Here is an 18713-nt window from a genome sequence, read left to right as displayed (position 1 = left end):
CTCACCCACTGCATTATTCGTAACGGCAATCAGTTGTAGCAAGCTCTCCACTACTTTTTTTTCCTAATCTCCGAGTATTTATGGCTTTGCATTTCAGTGTTTTGCAGCATGAAACGGATCTTCGAAGAGCCTGTTAATTAAGTAAGATCAAAATGAGCCCTGCAGCGGGTCTCGGGAAGATTTGCAGGTCTACAAAAACCGGGAATGTTACTATGGGATGTTTCGGGTGCCAGCAGCGCGCTCTCTGCTGCCACACCAGAGCTTTGGAGAAGCGGGGCATGGACGAGCAGTGCCAGGCACAGGGCTGGAGCCCTCCAAAGGGTTTGCAGAAGGCCTGAGCTTCCATGAGGAGCTCAAACACGTGGCAGCTCGGTGCTGTTGAGGCGCAGAGTGCTGCAGAGGAGGTGTGAGGTGGCTGGGAAGCTGGATGGAAAGGCACGCAGCAGGTCAGGCTTGGTTTGGGATGGGGAGCAAGCTGCAAGGATGCGAGAAAGGTTAAAGCCATTAAGAAAAAAGAAATAATGGGTTTATTATGTAAAGGATAAAGATGTTTACTGCCTCCATGTGTTTTGCCATCACCAGCTGGCAAGTCCGTCAGGACCAACCCTGGGACCCTGCCATGCTCAGGAAGCCCTCGCTTTTTCCACACATGTTCACCGTGTCAGCGGGCTGCAGGAATCGGTCACTGCCAGGGGAAGGTTTTCCCCTTGCTGCCCACCACCTGTGGCTTCTCCTCATGTTGGAGGAGGATTTTCTTCTGGTGGAGCCAGTTTGCCAACACAGAGTCATCAAGGTTGATTTTAAGGCATGTACCTGAATAGCAGAAAGTGAAAATCTGAGAGAAGAGAAGAGAAGAGAAGAGAAGAGAAGAGAAGAGAAGAGAAGAGAAGAGAAGAGAAGAGAAGAGAAGAGAAGAGAAGAGAAGAGAAGAGAAGAGAAGAGAAGAGAAGAGAAGAGAAGAGAAGAGAAGAGAAGAGAAGAGAAGAGAAGAGAAGAGAAGAGAAGAGAAGAGAAGAGAAGAGAAGAGAGAGAAGAGAAGAGAAGAGAAGAGAAGAGAAGAGAAGAGAAGAGAAGAGAAGAGAAGAGGTTTGTTACGTGCAGTGTCTGGTGCTGTTGATTTAAGAGATGAGGAGCACAGACATCGGAGAGATCTGAAGCAAGTGAAATCTTGCTGAAATGTACCCAACCAGATTAATTATTTCTGTGGGGGGCTGAGCATCCAAAGGATTTAAGAATCTGCGTGCCATTCGAGGACATTTTCTTGTCCTTTTGCTGGCGGGAACACAGACAGCAGTTACAGGAAGAAATGCACGGATCGGGTCAGATAGTTATTTTATGAATCAAGCAGAAAGGCTGGGCGCGATTCTCGGTGCAGCAGCTTTCCACGCAGTCACCAGCTGAATTTTGGGCATTGTGGATGGGCTGAGGGAGGTTTAACAGGTTGGTGCAAAAAAAGGGTAAATCTTAGGACTGACCGCTGGTTTCTGAAAATTCAGGAGTTCTTCTGCAGGGGGCTTAACCAGCCACATGATGTCAACTTGTTACAGGATAATGTCAAGCTACTTATCTGCAGTAAACACCAGAAGGATTAGGTTTCTTGGAAGCCTCCACGCTAAAAGAAAATCCAAACTCATTCCTGCCTCCCTCGTGCGCTTCCCCGGCCGCACCCAGGGCTGCTGCAGCCCCACGTGGGGCACACCATGGGGCAGGCTGGCTTCCACTGGTGCTGCTGGAGAAAAAAAGAGTGAGGAGAAGCCACAGCCCTGGTAGCTGTGAGTTTGGGGCAGTGCTTGCATCAGACCCAGGGCAAGGAGGTGGCACAAAGAGCCACCGGGGTTGTGCCCACCCTTCTGTTCGCCTCCTGCGCACGGGTATGGGCTGCTGAAGGGCAGGAGAGCTGCTGGGAGGTGAGCTTCTGCACCCAGACAGCACCAAGTCAAGGAACACATATTTTTTTTGCTGTGTAATACCCACAGAGGCTCAGTAACGCGTTGCAGCAGACGGCAGCTTGTGTTACTGTGCTCCAGCAAGCCCCGGGGGACATTCTGTGCCAGGCGGTGGTGATGGGGGCATGGGGAGCTCGGGAGCTGTGTTTCAGGGGAATGAGCATTTGGGCTCCAGGGATAAAAACCACTTGGGAACCTCTCCAAGGACACACCTGGCGAGGGATCTGAATGCTCAGGAGGCCCCTGAGCAGCAAGGTGTTCCCGTGGTGGCACAGCTTGGCTCTGAACCCTCCGATTTTTTGGGGGACGAAGCAGCTGGTGGAAAGGTAGGGACCCAGAACCACCCAGGCTCTGTCCTTCCTCCCTCCTGCCCAGTTTACCCAGTTCTCCTGAGCCTGGGCTGAGCTGGGAGCAGCTGCCTGCTCCCTTGGTGGCGCAGGATGGGGCCCCGGTCATCAGAGCGCCGTGCCCGTGCACCCACATCGGCTGTCAGCGTGCTCGGTGCTGGTGTGCCCAGCCCGTGCGCCCTTTATTAAGAGCTGGCGGTTTCCAGCACAGCCCCTTTCTGCGCAGAAGATCGTTCAGAAAAAGCAGCAAGCTGTTCCGATAATGGGAAACAGGTGCACGAAATTAGATAGCGGGGAGAAGCGGCTGTGCCTGTGCGGATCTGAGGATGGAAGAAGCGGCGTCGCTTCATTGTTCGTGGTTCTTAGAGTTCCAGCTGAGTATCTGCGTGAGGAACGGGGTGGTGACGGCTGCCAGGGGGTCTTTGCGATTAGCAGAGTCTGCCCAAACGGCCCGAAATGCCGTGTTTTGGAAATCCACTTGATGCCGTGGTGATGGTGGGGCCGTAGCCAGAGGCTCGGGGCTCGTGCCTCGGGGTGAGCCCAGGAGAGCGGAGCAGATGGAAGGCTCATGCCAGTGCTGTCATCCCGGGGAAACGTGTAAATTCCTCGTACGAGCAGAGCCCACACAGCCTGCCTGGCTCCGCAGGCTGAAATAAATGCGTCTGCCCTCGTGTTTTATGCTACAGATCTGGAAGCAAAGCGCGAGGCTGCGTGGCTCACAGTAGCCATTTGGCTCGCGGTCTTGACTCAAATGCCTCCAGCCCCCACCTCAGCCACGGAGCCATCTCTGTGGCTCAGCCTTAACCCAGAGCTTCCCACATCTTGATGCTCCCAGAGGGAGCACGCTGGGGATCCCCTGCTGGGGGAGGCAGCAAAAAGGGCTGGGAGCCACTGGGAGTGCTGGAGAGGGCGCTGGGGACCCGTCCTCGGCTGCGCACGCTGGCAAAGATGCCCGGAGGGTGAAGGGTCGAGGCCCTGCTTGGGCTTTTCCCCTATGGCAAAGGTCTGCAGCAATTTTTCATGTAGAGAAATCGTAGTCATCGCCGCCAGACTGCAGGATTTGGGCAGTGGAGGCTTGCCTTTGCTTATTTTCTTTATTTTTCCAGACCGGTGCACAGGGGCTCAGCGTGGTTCCTGCCGGCGGCTTGTTGCGTATTTCCTCCGCTCGCTCTCCCTGTGCCATCAAATCCTTCCCCGGGTCTCCAGCCAGTGCTGCTCGGGGAGCGAGCTGCAGCTAACTCCTGCCACCTGCTGCCTCCCTCCTCGCTCTTCACTTTCTTCTCATCCTGCTTTCTTTCCCCAAAAAGCGCAGAGGGATGGAGGAGAGAGGCCGTGCCACGTCTGCGGTGCTCGTTCACGGGCAAAACAGGACAAAAAGGGGCAATGCCCACCCTCTGGGGGGATAACTACAAAATCCTGACTAGCTGTCGCTGCTGCTGGGGGGATCCTGTGTTAATTCGATGGCACGTGGTTGGCCAAGAGCTGGATCAGGCCCAAGGAAGGGGAAGGGGTGGCGATGTTTGGTCCTGGGAGACCACAAATGCTGCCGAAATCTGGAAGGCTTCATGGGGCAGGAAGGCTGCTTCCTGGGGAGCTCTGTCTTGGCCAAGGTCCGACGTCCCTGCTTCAAACCCAGGGCACTGGGCACTGGGGCTCCTTCACCTCGGGCCATGAAACATCCTCTGAAGGCACTGCAAATCCTACAGGACTTGGGTGGGAGTTCCTGTGCCCGATTGGCTTAGGCTGGCAGAGAGCTTCATGCTGAAAGAGAAATAGGAGAGGGGAGAGGAAGGGGTCTGAACGTTTCCCACCACCCCGAGGCAGAGAAGCCATACAAAAACAGATTTTAGGTGCATCCCCTCCAGCCACTGCTGCTGTGCAGTCCTCTTTGCAATTTCCCTTTTTGCCAGCCTTCCCCTCTGCCTTTCTCCCTTCACTTTTACACTTTTTACAGCTTGCCTTTTCCCTTTTCCTCCCAAAGTGTTTGCTGATGCCTGTCAGCAAACCACCAGAAGCGGCTGTGCCCGGCGAAATGCTCGGGGTTACCTGGATGCTGCGTTTCCATTTGTGTCCGTAAGCTTAATGTTCAGGATAGAGGAAATGTGTGATAAAATGGTTGGAGTAATCAGAACTAATTTTCTGAGTGGGTACGGATTAATTATCAGCTAGTTTGTGGACAGCACAGTTAGAGCGCTGAGTTCCCTCTGATAATTATTTTGTGGGCAGAAATAAAACGCACTCAAGCAGTCGTTGGTAAAAGAGCAGATAAAAAAAAATAAGAAGAAGAAAAGAAAAAGAAAAGAAATTAATTGAGGCAGGAGCTTTTGGCTCAATGGGATGAGCGGGGTCGCCAGCAGCAAAAATTGGGAGAGGAGGAACGGGAGCAGGGCAAGGGGAGCGCGAGGGCTCGGCTCCTGCTGCAGGACGGAGCCTCGGGCTTCCCAGCTGGAAAAAGGTCCCAGGGTCCCAACCCGGCTCCCACGGCGTGGCCGGGACCTGGTCACACATCTGGGGAGTTCATCAGGCGGGGGGGAACGGGGGCGAGCCGCTCGGTGGGGTGACTTCAGCCCCGGGCCGCAACGGCCAAGTGATGAAAGCATCAGGAAGTGGGTGTAGAATGGAAACGGTGACGGAGGGCTCGGGTTTTCTCTTTCAAGCCTCCCTTTTGCAGCCCAGCTGTTTGAAATCCGCTGAGGCGATTTCCCAGGATGGCTAAGACGTGAAGCGGGGCTGAAAAGGGAGGCCAGCGGCTTCAAACGCGGGTGCCCAGTCCTCACAGCTCTCGCAGGATTTCAAAACCTTGCTCCGAAGGTGGAGGAGGACAGCGTGGTGCTGCCAGTGTGGCTTTTGGTAGGCACGTGTGACACTCTCTGTGCTTTCTTTGCAGCTTCGACGTGGAAAATGGCCCGTCCCCAGGTCGCAGCCCGCTGGACCCGCAGGCCAGCTCCTCGTCGGGGCTGGTGCTGCACACCGCCTTCCCGGGGCACAGCCAGCGCAGGGAGTCCTTCCTCTACCGCTCGGACAGCGACTACGACTTGTCACCAAAGACGATGTCCAGGAACTCCTCTCTCCCGAGCGAGCAGTAAGCACAAACCCAGCTCACCTTGTGTTTCACAGCGGATGGGAGCTCTGCCTTGTGGATGGCTCCCACATTTCACAGCCCTAGCGCCCGAGGCAGGTGCTCTCACAGCCTGCCAAGGCACGACAGCCTTTTTCCCATCACATCCTCCAAATGCTCCCCTTTTCTCCATAATCCAGTAGAAGAGCTTTCAAGGCCGTGCTGTGAGCTGCAAGGGGATGTGTTCCTGCGCCCTCCTGCACTTGTTTTTCTCCATTAGGCTCTCACCGTGCGTTCTCGGTGCCTGGTTAACATCACCGCACGCCGTGAGCCTGAAAAACAGAAATACGACCGTACGCATATTTACAGCGTTCCTCTTCTCCGTCCCCTTTTCTGTCATGAGTTGTTTGCTAGAACTGAGTGAAAAATAAAGCAGAAAGCCCAGCCAGATGGTTGGCTTGAGAGGATCAATATAACTCAGCGCACAAAGCTTAAATGAATGGCCTGGATTTGCAGCCCTTTGTTTTAAAAGGCAGTTTAAAGTTTTAAAGTGACCATTAAGCCATAAAAAAGTGCTCATAAAAACACTTGGCTGTTAAGAAGGCCCTACAGGTTTTGCTGTGAAGTTGAAATCTAGGTAGCAGCAGGCTCCATTATGAGTTCCCCTGGAAGGGAGCATCCCTCGGTGCAGCCAGCGCATCGCCTCTCCCTGCTTTCCTGCCACGGTCAGGTCAGCCCCGCACAGCAGGAGCTCGGCCCACTCTGCGCTCAGTTTGGGCAAAATAGATCCCTTTGTACGGGATTTATCGCGCAGACACAAGTGCTTTGTGCGCCATTGCCAAGAAAAATCCTTCCTCTCGGTGATGACGGCGGCCGTGGATTTTTCTCAGAACTTGCGCTCACATCTTCCATGATGAGCACGGCCGGGCGAAAGCCGGTGTTTGAATAACATTAAAGGCTGTGACACAAACCAACAAAAGCCAGGAAATTCAAAGCCGACCTTTACCCAGGCCGTGGCGGGTTTTTCCACCGCGGTGTGAGTGTGCTGCCTTCGCTTTGAATTTCCTGGCTTTTATTGCCCCGCGTTACCCATCCAGCCGGGCTGCTTGTCGTCCCCTCGGCGAGCCGAGGCCTTCCCAGCGCTGTCATTTTGGTGTGGTGTCACACAGGGAAAGGCTGCAGGGGCTGAAGGATGTGTTCTGGGTGCAGGGTCCCCTCTGAAACACTCCTTGGGGTGACTGAAGCATTGCTTGGGGTACAAATTTGCCAAGAGTGCTCGGGGCTGGGGTTGGGCACGAGCCCGTGGTCCGGCGGCGCGCATCAGTGCCCTGCTCCGGTAAACGGGTCTGGCACAGGGTCCCCGTCCACGCAGCAGTGACTGACCCAGCCGTGTTCTTGTTTCCCCCAGGCACGGCGATGACCTGATCGTCACCCCTTTCGCCCAGGTGAGTCGGGAGCCCGCTGCCTCGCGCCGGCCGGGGACGCGTTGGGTCGGAGAAGCGCTGACGCCTTGCTTCTGCTCGCCCTAGGTGCTGGCGAGCTTGAGGAGCGTCAGGAACAACTTCACGCTGCTGACCAACCTGCACGGGACGGCCAACAAGTAAGCACAAACTTCTCCGAGCTGTGCAGGACCAGGGTAGGGGCTGGGGCCGTCGCTGGTCCCTCTCTGCCCACCTGAGGGCGCCCAGAGGCAGGGGCTGGGCTGGGAGCCTGGGGGCCACACAACGAGGGTGTGAGGGGGTGTGAGGGGCTGTGCTGTGCCCCCGAGCACAAAACCGCTCCCTTTTGGGCTTCTTTGGCCATCCAGCTCAATCCGGGGTGCTGCCTTGTGCTGCCTCAGGTGTTCACCAGGAGCATGGGCACCAGGAGGAGAGGCTGGAGGTGGATGGTGACGCCTGGTGTGGCTGTGGTGGCACCACACGGGCTCAGCCACCCTGCCCATGCCACCGTCAGGTCCACGCGGTGTCCCGTAGCAGCAGAGACACCGAACGGGTCCGAACTTGATGGCTTCTTCCACGCTGAACAGGAGAAACCCTGAAACAGGAGAAACAAACTCCATCATCACAACCCCCGCTTCCCCTTGGCCATTCACAGCGCACCAATCGTCATCATTTTCTGCCCTGCTTTGCCCCCGGAGAGCCGTTCTGCCCCAAAGCAGCATCGCTCAGCCCTGCAGATGTCCTGCCCTGAGATCGGTGGCATCTCCTGCTCCTGCACCACGCACACCACTTTGTGTCTGCCGGCACCGTCCTGCGCTCCACGCACGGCGCGGCGTTTGGTTTGGGCGTGAGGTTTTTCCTCCCGTTGATTGCTTTTGGCGAGTTTTGATCGGAAACGAAGCGCCGCATTCCAAGATGGAGGTTAATAGAAAAACAGATGGCTGAAAAAATAGATCCGTTTTTTTTTGTTGTTGTTTTTCCGCTTTGCTTTTCCGAATAGTTGAAGCATTTCGTTCCTAATGAGGAATCTGAAATTGGACGGGGCCGGAAGGAAGCGAGGGCGTAACCTGTAGGACACAGAGGCATCTCGCAGTGTCCTTGTGAAAACATTCCCAGATTTGATTGAGGTATAAAGTCATTTGCCCAGCCAAAGTAAAAGTCATTAAATGTTTAAGCCATTAGGTGCCAAACAGCCAAGTCCGTGGCGGAATGTGCTTCCAGGCGCTGCGGAGCTTCCCGCACAGTTTCCAAACAGCTCTGCTGGGTTACGGCCGTGCTGCCAACTCATGATTTTATCATATGTCTCATGATATGTGGTATTTTTCTTAAACTTCTGCTCTGGGGATCATGAGAATCGCAGCTTTTCTTTAACCCTTCCTCACCCCTTTTTTTTTCCTCCTCCTCCACCCCCTCTGTCCCGAGAAGAAGGAGGATGCTGTCCCACTTATTTACATGCTGGAAAATCTGAATCTTAAGGACTGGGAAAAAAAAAAAAAAGAAAAACAACAATGAAAAACAAGAACTCTTTATTTTTTTGGACTTCAACATCGGGGTTTTTAAGACAATTTCCTGCCTGGAAAAGAGGAGAGTGTGATGAATGGGTTTCGGAGTGCCTGAGTTTGGCACATGCGGCCGAGGACACGGTCAGAAAGCATCCGGTGCCAGCTCCCCGAGATGCCCGTCGGCAAGGAAGAAGGAGTGGGAGGCAGGAGCCACGTGCACGTGGTGACCCAGAAGGGGCAGTGGCATTGAGACGCAGATCTCCGGGGCTCCTCTGCCTGCTCCTGCCAGCTCTGCAAACCAGGATGGGCCCGGCCGGCTGTAACTCGAGGGTGCTGGGTGCGGTGCCGTGCCCTGCTCAGGCTCCGACACGGGGAATACCCTTACGAGTATGATTTCACCCCTCCCTGCCCCCCGAAGGCACGTCTGAGCACCTCGGCGCGGTGGTGGAGGTACCTGGAGCACGGCTCTCCAGACGCTGCAAGCGCCGCGGCCGCAGCGCGGTGTCCCCGCCGAGGAGTTTCTGTTTTCCAAAGATTTCCAGATTCGGATTTTCAAAGGCTCAGCACGGGCAGGTCGGGGCAGGCTTTTAGAAAAGTCAGCATCCAACGTGCTGGGCTGAGCCCTTCGAAGAATCCGTGGCCCGTGGTTCCCTCCAGAAAAGCCGAGCCCTTGAGATCCCACCCCAAAGGCGAGTGCCGCGGCCGTGGAGCCGCCGCTCGCTGCAGCCCCGCTCGCCCTCGCCCTGCCGGCAGGTCGGGAAGCCAGGAGCGAGGTTTTGGAGCAGGACCCTCGCTGCCTTACTCAAACACAGAGCTTACCTGGCTAGCGAGGCCTTCCTGGAGCACTTCTGAAGAACCCCCTGGAGCTACGAGTGCAGCAGCATGGAGCTGCTCGCTTGCTTTGATTTTAGCTTCAAAGGAGAGCTGGCAAATAATGGATGTTTCGGTTCAGTGGCTGACTCAAAAAATTGGGGTTAGGAGGTTGCCTAAGAGAGAGCAGGGGGAAATCCGGCTTCAGTTAAAACATATCAGAAACTTCTTGGGGAGGAAAAGCGCCAAGTTTCACTTCTGGTCAGCCTGAAATACCACGTTCAATCCCAAATGAAGCATTTTTGGTTTTGCGTTAACTCCTTTTAACTTCTTTTTAAAAAAAAAGTCTGTTTTCTATAAGTAAATTATGGTTTCGATGTGAAAAATTAACCCTTTTGTTTGGCGAATGTCACAATGAAATCATCTGACGTTTGGAGAAATGCCGCACCATTTTTCCAGTCAAACCTGCTCGCTAAACTTGAGCTGATTTTTCAGATAGCTCTTGGTCCTTCTGAAATCCGGAGTTTCCCAATGAAATTGCTGCTCCTAGTCAAGAAATGTCATTCAGCTTGGTTTCAGAGCTTGTGCTAGTGACTGCAGTGTCTCCTTATTTACTTCCAGGTGCAATTCAAGCTGTTAAATCCTAATTTAAAGCCTTATACCTATATCGGTATAACAATTGACATTACTTCAGGGTCCAGTCCAGACTTTGTTGTCTTTCAGCCTGGATTCTGGGACCCAGCGAGCCCTTCAATCACACAAACTGGCCCTTGCTGACCTCTGGGCATGTTTTGACCACGAAGCTGCCAAGGCGGTGTGGGATGCTGGTGCATCTTTCCTGATATACGCTCTTTCTAGCATGTGTGTGTGTGCTTAGGACACGTTTGGGTTTTTCTAACAGATATATTGATATTGCTCAGTAGCTGCCAAGCCATTTGGAAGTGGCCTGGCTTCTTTGTGGGCATGGAAAAGGGCTTCTAGCTGCAGGAATTGACAGCAGCAGTGCTTGAAGAGTTAAAATAAAACCTATTTATAGACTATTCTTCATCCCTTTTAGGAGATCTCCTGCAACGACTCAGCCACCTGTCTCCAGAGTTAACCTACAAGGTACGTGTGTGACTTTGATAACCGGGGCCAAATGAAGAGGAGGGCTAATTGCACATCACTTCACTCAGGGCTGCTGCCCTGCTCCCCCAGCCCAGCTCAGCCCTGGGCTCCCAGTGCTGCTTCTGGTTTACTCGTGCGAAACCAACACGGGAGAACCATCAGGGCCAGGTTGTTGTTATTGTAATCGCTTGGGGTTTGTGTTTATCCTTGCGTGTTAGCATAAAAGGCGAACATGATTTTGGTTTGATAGTCACGGCCACAGTGACTGCTGCTCTCCTGAGTCCCTGTGCTGCACAGGCCTGGACAAGCAGCAGCCTACAAGCCTCGAACAGGCTCAGACACAGCTGTATCCCTTATCCTGTTTATTTCAGTTGTTTGCATGTGCTCTATGTAAAAATTGCAATCTCAAAAACCTCTCTCAGGTGAAACTTCCTCCGCTTTTATTTATTAGGCTGCCCTAGAATGGCTTTTTTTTTTTTTTTTGTTACGATGTTTGTTTGTGCTCTTTTGAAACCTGCATTTAGCAAGAGAGCAGCAGGCAGTGAGACTTATTTCATCGTCTTCCCTGCCTGTTCCCCTTCTGTGGGCTGTGTCCCCCCATCACCTTGTCCTCGTCCCTGTCTTGGGTCAGGGACTGCAGCAAACGCCCAGGTTCGGCTTTAGCCAGGGAGGTGAATAACCCCGAGCAAAGGGTCTGGACACACTGTGTGCAGCTCGTGGTCCCGAGTGCTTGTGGGACCCCTCCCAAGATCCGAGCTGGTCCTGCTGATGCGAATTTAAATGTTACTCCCACAGAGAAGGAGCTGAGATTTGGAGGAGTGCTCGTGTGTAAGGTTTAATCTCAGCCTTTCTTATAATTCAGTGCTAGGAGGGACTAGTCAAATTTAATTATTACAGCGTGTGAAGCCTGGATAACTATCATTTCCTCTCATGCTGGGGATTATTTACTGTCTGGGGACACGAACAGCACAGGAGGCTTCCGGGTTAGATTCCTCAAAAATTGGGGAAATCTCAGAGGCAGAAAGAGACCAGGACGACACGAGCTTCAGCTCCTCCTTCACGCGCTGTCTTGGGAGCAGCATCGAGTCGGGGCTAGCAGGAACGCAACTCGTCACTTGATTTCCAGATCTGTTTTAGCAAGACTTTGCTTCTGTGGCCTAGGTAAAAGAATTCACGGAAAATTTCATAACCTTTGCATGGATCTGTTTATATAGGCTGCAGGATCTGATAACAGGGAGATAATTCCCTTCCAGGAATTTTTTGATTAATTTTCTTAGCGCTTTCTGTGGAAACGGTAGCTTTTTAACGCTTTGTGGACATTTTTCTACATTTCTGAGGACGCAGCAGTGTATTGCAGTATTTGCAACACGAGCGGTAGGGTATTTGGTACTTTTTAGCTGACCCAAGCTCCTAACACTGGGAATAGGTCTGGCACTTGTAGGGGAAGTTTTGGGTTACTCTGGAAAGCTCAGAAAGAGAAAGCAACTGAGCAGAATCCAACTTTTAGCATTTTTAACCAAGCCCTTGTGCTCCTGACTCTTGATTTTCAGTGTTCCAGCGCTCTGTGGCCAGGTCTGTCTAAATAAACTGCATTAACATCGGACCTGAGGTGTGAAAAAAGCAAAATGCCCAGCGGTTACGAGGCTTGTAGCTGACAGAGGGGACGCTCCTCGTCCTGCTCCCAGGTGAGGCCAGCTGAGGAAGCAGTGAAGGCCACAAGCTTTCTAAGGAAGCTTCCACTGAAATGCAGAAAGAGCAAAGATTAGGGATTTTTTATTTTTTTTTCGGTGTGTGCAGTTTTTTTCTTTTCCCCTAGATGGCTTCTGATTTGGAAATTAGGAAAGGAAGGAGAGATTTTCCTATCGGAACACTGCCACTGCTGCGCCAGCGGCTCCTGTGTCTGAAAGGGTGCCGAGTGTTTGTCCCGAAAGTTTTGGAGAAGGAAACAGCAATGTTTGGATTGGGACGAGGCTGTGTTACATCCTTCTAGATGAAAGAATGTGTTTCGAGATGAAATGTGTTTATGTTCCCTAGACGGGTGAGCCGGCAGAGCTCGGTCTTTTATTTCAGCTCTCCCGTGTCACGCATTGATTCATAGATCTACCACCATCAGTTGACATCAGTAGGAGCACCTCGTATATGTCTCCTTTTATTTGTCATTAGAGGAGTGATTTATATCCTGTTAGGAGAAGTACAGAACTCGGGGTTTGCAGCGGACTGGCATACATTAATAAAATCACCCTGGAGGGAGACAAATTGCATTCAGCGTTTGCACTGGAAGTAATTCACGCCAGCTGTTTACTCCGGCGGAATATTACGGGATTTGTCAGTTGTTTGAAACAGAGAGGAGCCAAACCCACGGCTCGTGTGCTCCCGAGGAGTTGCATCACTCAGGACCCAGGCCCGTGGTGAAATGAATGAGCTGTGTCGAAATGGTGAAATTCCTCTTCTTTTTGCTTTCGTTTTCTCGGCAACCATGAAAAATTCTGGTCAGGTTTTTCATGGGACAGAGTGCTTTCAAAGCCGGTCCTGATGTCAGTGTCGATTTCAGAGCTTTCTTAACCTTATAACCACGGCCATAAAAGGAAGAGGAATATGCATAGGACATCCTGTGTTTTGTCCTTGGTATCAGCTTAAGTAAATCTGGCAGATTTTTCCTGTTATTTTGTTATGAGCGCAGATCACAGGAACAAACAGAATTGCTTTTATGAATTAACCAAGAAGCCATAACGGGGAAATATGAAGCTGTAGCTAAAAGTACATAAATCCTTAATTAGCTCGTGTACTTCACAGCTGGGGAGGAGAATGGGGATCGGCGGGGCCGGGAGGTTCCTGAGCAGTCCGTGGCACCGCGCGGTGCCGTCGTGCAGTGCCAGGGTTGTGCCAGCTCCCTTTTCTGGTGTTACAGAAACAAAAGGTATAAAACCATCATCGTGCACATGTCTGTGATGCTTCCTTCTCATATATTCCTTTTTTTTTTTTAATGTGGGCTCTGCCACAGCTCCTTGCTTTGACCTCTGCGCTCCCTCGGTCTCAGTGCCCGCTCCCCGCGGTTCAGCTCCCTCCGCCCCTGGTAGCGGTGAAAGCTTCAGCTCCTGCCCAGTTAACTCAGCCAAGAAAGTCTGTAACCAGCAACAAGTCTGCCAGTCCCTGCTTATTTCTGTTCCTTCCTCCATATTTATTTTCGTTGCTGATCCTGATTTCCTCCAAACTAAATCCTCTTCCACTGGAAGCCACGTTCAGCACAAGCCTCTCGTTCTTCCACCCGCTTTAGTGCAATCTTTTCTCCATCTGTTTTGTTTCCTTTGTGTTTTTTTTTTTTTTCCCAGTACTTTTTCATTCCATTTCATTTCCTTTTTGCTTTTCCCAGTACTTTTTCCTACCATCCTGTTTACCAGCATGGGATCCCACTGTTTGCTTAATCCCAGTACCAAAGCCTCAGCATCACCGCGTGGTGGTGGCTGTGGGCCCGGTTTTGTGCCTGGCTTGCCCGAAGCAGCCCAGGCTCTTCAGGGCATCCCCTCCACCTTCACCTTCACCCTAAAAGGCCCCTCATTTCCCACATGTGTGTAAAAGGCCCCTGATTCCTGGCGGGCACTGCTGCCCTAATGAATCCCGGGCTGCAGAGGAAACGCCGCACCGGTGGGGATGCCACGAGGAGCGAGAAGCCACTGCTGGATTCCCAAGGGGTTTGGGGAGAGGTGGCCCAGTTCTGCTGGCAGATGGGTGCCCAGCAGACAGCACCGGTCATTTTCCTCCAGCACAGGTCATTTTTTCCCCAGCACGGGTCATTTTGCCCCAGCATTTCTCTTGGGAGGCCGGGGCAGTGCCCGCGGAGCAGGTCCCCTACACGGTGTGCTCCCTGCAGCCATGGGGGGTTGCAGAAACTTCTCCCAGGAGCAGGCAGCCAAGTGCCCCTCGGATACTTTCAACACTGAATAATTACGGTATGTCCTCACAATTAATTATATACCTAGCAATATAATATAGCTGATTGGCTTTGCAAGCCGAGGCTTCGGGGGGTGCAGCGCTTTGGGATATGTCACACAGCGGCTTTTCAGGGCTCAGGGGATTAAAGCTTTGTTAAAATTCCTCTCTGGGGGTGGGAGTGAAAGATTGGTATTTTTCTTGCTTGTGCCTCAGTCTCTGCTTCCCTGCTCATCCGCACGTTTGTCTGCACTTCTCACATGCCTTTACACGAACTCAAAACTCGTACTCTTTCATTTTTTATGTGGGTGTAAGACGTACACAGACTCGTGCACGAACATTTGTATAAAGCATAAACAAAAGACTGGATAAAGCTGGTGCTCGTGCTAATGAGAGCCCCGACTTTCTGGAGGAGTTAAGAAGCCCTGTGCATCAAAGTCACAAATATCTATAAATCCCGTGTAATTAGCATGGAGCTGGTGCTCTTGCACCAGACTTCCTCTGCTCGGCGTGCGGACAATGGCTCTGGGCATCTCCAAAATAGATGATTCATCCTGAAATTCTGTTCTCGTGGTTTGCTCGGCCGGGAGTTTTGGCTGAGGACTGCAAGATGGGGACTGTAGATTTGGGGGCAGCTTGTGCAAGTCGCCGCCGTGCTTTAGGCTTTCGGCGAGGGTGCGAGAGGAGCCGCACACCGCCGGGGAGCCGTGCCAGGAGTAACCGATTGCGCACCGCGCGGCAGCGGGACCCTGCGCTTATCTGGAAACCCTGCTGCTAAGGGCTGCGGTGCCCTGGTGATGCAGATGGTTTGGAAAGGAGCAAAACGGCCGAAGACATCAGATAGATAGCAGCTGAGTGACGCCACCGAGTAAAATTAGGGCTGTTGAACGAAGGGGTGATGCGGGCTGCTGGGGGAAATGAAAAGCACGTTTCGTGTTTTGGAGCGAGCCCTAAGAGCTACCTGCAGGAAAAAGCCCGCTGTCGGGGGGCTGATCCCCGCTCGGCGGGGGCAGTTCATTCCCACGGCGAGTCCGTTTCGTGTGTTGCTCCTGCCTGCGAACACACACCCCCTGAAAGTTGGACTCATGCATCTTAGTAAGTATTTCAGTTATGCTATTGACGTCAATGCAGTCATTAAATAGATTGCCGGCCCTCCCATCAGCAAACCTGTGCCAAAGACCTAGAGGCAGACACATTTTAAAAGAAGAACATCAGGTTTTCTTTTAGCAATTGGAGGGAATAAGGGAAAAGTTTATTCTGAAATCACCGTGCTTTGCAATACTACCAGGTTTTTTTTTGTTTTTTGTTTTTTGTTTTTTTTCTTCTTAATTTCCTGAGGCTCGTTCTCTGCAAAGATGATGGCAGCGTTTTATTTAGCACGCTGTCGCCGCGTTACTGTGCACATAAACTCCAAATGAGGCTAAAGAGGAGCTTTTTGTGATCAGCTCCAGCTGAAAAACGACACCCGTTTTAGGGCTCCCGGCTAGATTGCTTCGTGTATCGAGTAACAGAGGGTATTCAGGCAAACCTGCTTAGCCTTTGACTCCCGAAATTCTGCGAGGGCTGATTTCATGACATCTAGATAAGAAAATAGCCGTCGTTTCTCCTCGGCAGGCTCTGAAGACACACAAGCTAATCACGGCTCCATAGCAACAGATGAAAACTGTTTTTTTCCCCTCCGCCCCACCTGTGGATGTCACATGAAGATGCTACACGTGCTGCTGCCATCAGGAGCCTGTCACTCCCCGGGGCCCAGCTGCCACCGGCGGGTGCCAGCGGGACTCCCCGCGTCCTCCTGCGCTGCTCCGGGCTCTGCGGGTTGGGCTCCGAGCTCCTGGCCCTGCCGGGGCACCCACGGCCCCGTGCCACCTCTGCTGCTCCCGGCCCCGTGCTGGGAATGGCCCCGGCCGTCGGCGGGGAGCTGGGAAGCTGAGGACATGCAGAGGGGGCACCCTCACGCATTGGAGGGAGCAGCAGGTATGTCGGGATCGACTGCAGAGTTTAGGAGCCGAAACTGGTTTTGGGTCGAGGTGGTCATCCCGCTGGTGATCCCACACTTTGGGATAAACCCATAAACCCATAAAAGCAGCCACAGGTTATTGATAGGGCTGCTGGCTGGTTTCTTTGTGAATGACCCAGCCAAGTGCGAAGCCAAGGAGGCAACGAAGAGGTCTTCGTGGCGGCGTGCTGGCGTTGTGTCCCCACGTTCACTCTGCTCTTCAAACACGGGTCAAGCCCTGCAAGCCCTGCGTTGCTTCCCTCAGCTCCCATTCGGGCGGGATTGCTTAAGGCCTCCGTGAAGACAATAAGGCTTTGCCATGGCTAATATCGGGGCTGATAAAATCTGTGTTTCTTTTGTTTTCTGCACAGAATGATGATAGTGGTTGTGGGTGCGATTTTGACATCGCAGCCCTCAATGCGCTGAATCAGTTCCATATGAGTTTGAGAAATATGTACTTGGACCGTGAAAAAAAAAGAAAAAAAAAGAAAAAAAAAAAGAAACACAAACCAAAACAAACAAAAGCACCCAAAGCAAACTGCTGGCAGGCGGAGTTATTTTTTTAGGTTGCGGGGCACAGTTTGTTCATGCCTTAGTGATGAACAGGGTTCTTCATTGTCCCACTGCTCCCAGCCCCTTCAGCTTCCATGTCAGCGGCATTTTCCAGCTAGTGAGAGCTGAAACGGGCTCCCGACAGCACCCATGGCTCATCCCCGCAGCAGCTATATATAAGTTTCTCCTTCCTCCCCCGAGGTTGAGCTCAGTGCTGCAGCATCGTGTCCCGGACACAGCTGGCAATGGGAGTGTGAGAGGCTGCATCTGAGGATCTGTGCCGAGATTTTCCCAGGGTAATGCACCGCACACGTCCCCGAGGCAGCAGCCTGGCCTTGGGCAGTCCCCATGCTCAGAGCTGCGTCCTCCTGCGGGGTCTGATTCCGAGCGTAAGTCGCTTTTTTGTTGGGTTTTACAAAGTGAGTGTTTCTGACTCTGTCTTGTGATTGTCAGCAGCCAAAGCTTTGGGTCCGTGGCCGGGCAAACGCTCCCGCTGAGCGTTTGATATTTATTCGTCCTGGTGGCAGCAGTTCCCAGCTCGTGGGGACGCGAGAGGGCAAAGCGCCGGGCTCGGCGGACAGGGTTTGGATTTGCCCGGTGTCCTCAGCGGGGTGAACACTTTGCCACCAAAACTAACTGCACGGGATAGCATAGCAATTGTAAAGATTGAAAAGAGCTTTTTAAAGCTTTTTTAAAGTTTTTTAAAGCCTCCGAGCTGTGGTTCAGACTCGGGGGTCCCCCCATGGCAGCACCAAGCAGTGACCCCCCCCCGGTTGCCTGCAGCCTTCAGGTCACCCAGAAACGTGGGTGTTCATTGCCAGCATCTTTTCATTTCCTGATGGACTGGAGCAGATTTGTAAAGCTGAGCGTGTTGTGCCCATTAATACGGGCATAATGGCGTTGTGCAACGGGTGAGGAATGTTACGGCAATGGTTAATGAAACGTCTCGGTGTAATATTGTTTTCTCTCCGAGAAGTGTCTGTGAATGACAGCCTTAAGTATTGTATAATTGGGATGCTTTTTTGACAGAAAGGAAACAACTGTTAATTATTTATGGTTATTAATAAAACATGCTCGGTTCTTGAGTTAATTCAGTTCACGGGAAAAATATGTACGCTTGCAAAGATTTACATTTTTAAGCAGTGAACTTTAAAAAGCATCTAAACACGTCCCTGTGGGGTATATTTTCATGTCTAAAGGTATCGTTGATTGACTTGGTCGTGCGTTCAGGCATTTAATCAGTTTAGGAATCCAAAATGAAAAAAAAAAAAACAAACCTGCAAAACCTGGCAATGCATTGATTTGCTCCAAACTCTTCAAAAACTTCCCCAAACAGACGCTTTCGCATCATGCCCGACTCTGAATCCCAAGGCTGCTTTGGCTCCAGCTTCCCAGGCCTTAGAGTGTGTTGCAGACACCCCAATGGTTTCGGTTAAAATGAACTGAATCCCAAGCTCGGCCCTTCGTGCTGCAGGCGTGTGTTCAGGGAGGCTTTACAAGCGCAGCACTTAATCCCAAAATGACTCGGAAAGGTCACATTTTACAACCAACGTATTTTTCTTCAAATGCCGCGCATTAGGGCTGATGAAAGCAGGACACAGGCACAGCAATTGTTGGCTTCTCTGAAAAAGCAGCGTGCTCTTCCGAGAAGCAGAGGAGCCAGCCTGGCCTCCTGCTCCCTGCTGCGATGGGCACCAGCAGCGTGCACTGGGACAGCCCCCAGGGACTGGTGTGACTGTGACATGGCACGGGGCTGGTCCCGTTAGCAGAAGCCCAAATAATCACTCACAAGCTGAGGATGCACTGGCGAGTAAAGATGTGTGGGCTGTCGCTCACGGATTTTGCTAACATTTGGCGTTTGGGCAGGGCTCCTCCTTCCCTTCTTCCCAAAACTTCTGAAAGAAGAGAAATCCAGACCTAAATTTCCAGCCTAACCGGAGCGTCTGCTGTTTTAGCAGTAATTCTTTACGGGACGTGGTCCACGTCCAGATCCTAGTCAGATGCGTTAGCTGGGCCTTCTCCTCCT

The 18713-nt window shown here is 52.2% G+C and overlaps 1 protein-coding gene across 5 annotated transcripts in view; it reads left to right on the top strand.

Annotated features, from left to right (window-relative positions):
- Nucleotides 1-18713, top strand: part of PDE4B (phosphodiesterase 4B) — a 173420-nt gene that overhangs the window by 111072 nt on the left and 43635 nt on the right. For 3 of the 5 annotated variants that reach the window (XM_068689816.1, XM_068689817.1, XM_068689818.1), the window contains 4 exons: nucleotides 5181-5375; nucleotides 6760-6796; nucleotides 6881-6951; nucleotides 10160-10209. In XM_068689816.1, coding sequence (XP_068545917.1) covers nucleotides 5181-5375; nucleotides 6760-6796; nucleotides 6881-6951; nucleotides 10160-10209 — 353 coding nt within the window. Of the gene's footprint in view, nucleotides 1-5180; nucleotides 5376-6759; nucleotides 6797-6880; nucleotides 6952-10159; nucleotides 10210-15869; nucleotides 16114-16909; nucleotides 17077-18713 lie in introns of those variants that run through there. The other 2 variants (XM_068689819.1, XM_068689820.1) reach the window with 2 other exon arrangements.

Source organism: Anas acuta, chromosome 8, assembly GCF_963932015.1.
Source record: "Anas acuta chromosome 8, bAnaAcu1.1, whole genome shotgun sequence".
In the NCBI taxonomy this organism is placed as follows: Eukaryota; Metazoa; Chordata; class Aves; order Anseriformes; family Anatidae; genus Anas; species Anas acuta.
The sequence above is the reverse complement of the archived record's forward strand: the minus strand, read 5'-3'. Positions and strand labels throughout refer to the sequence as shown.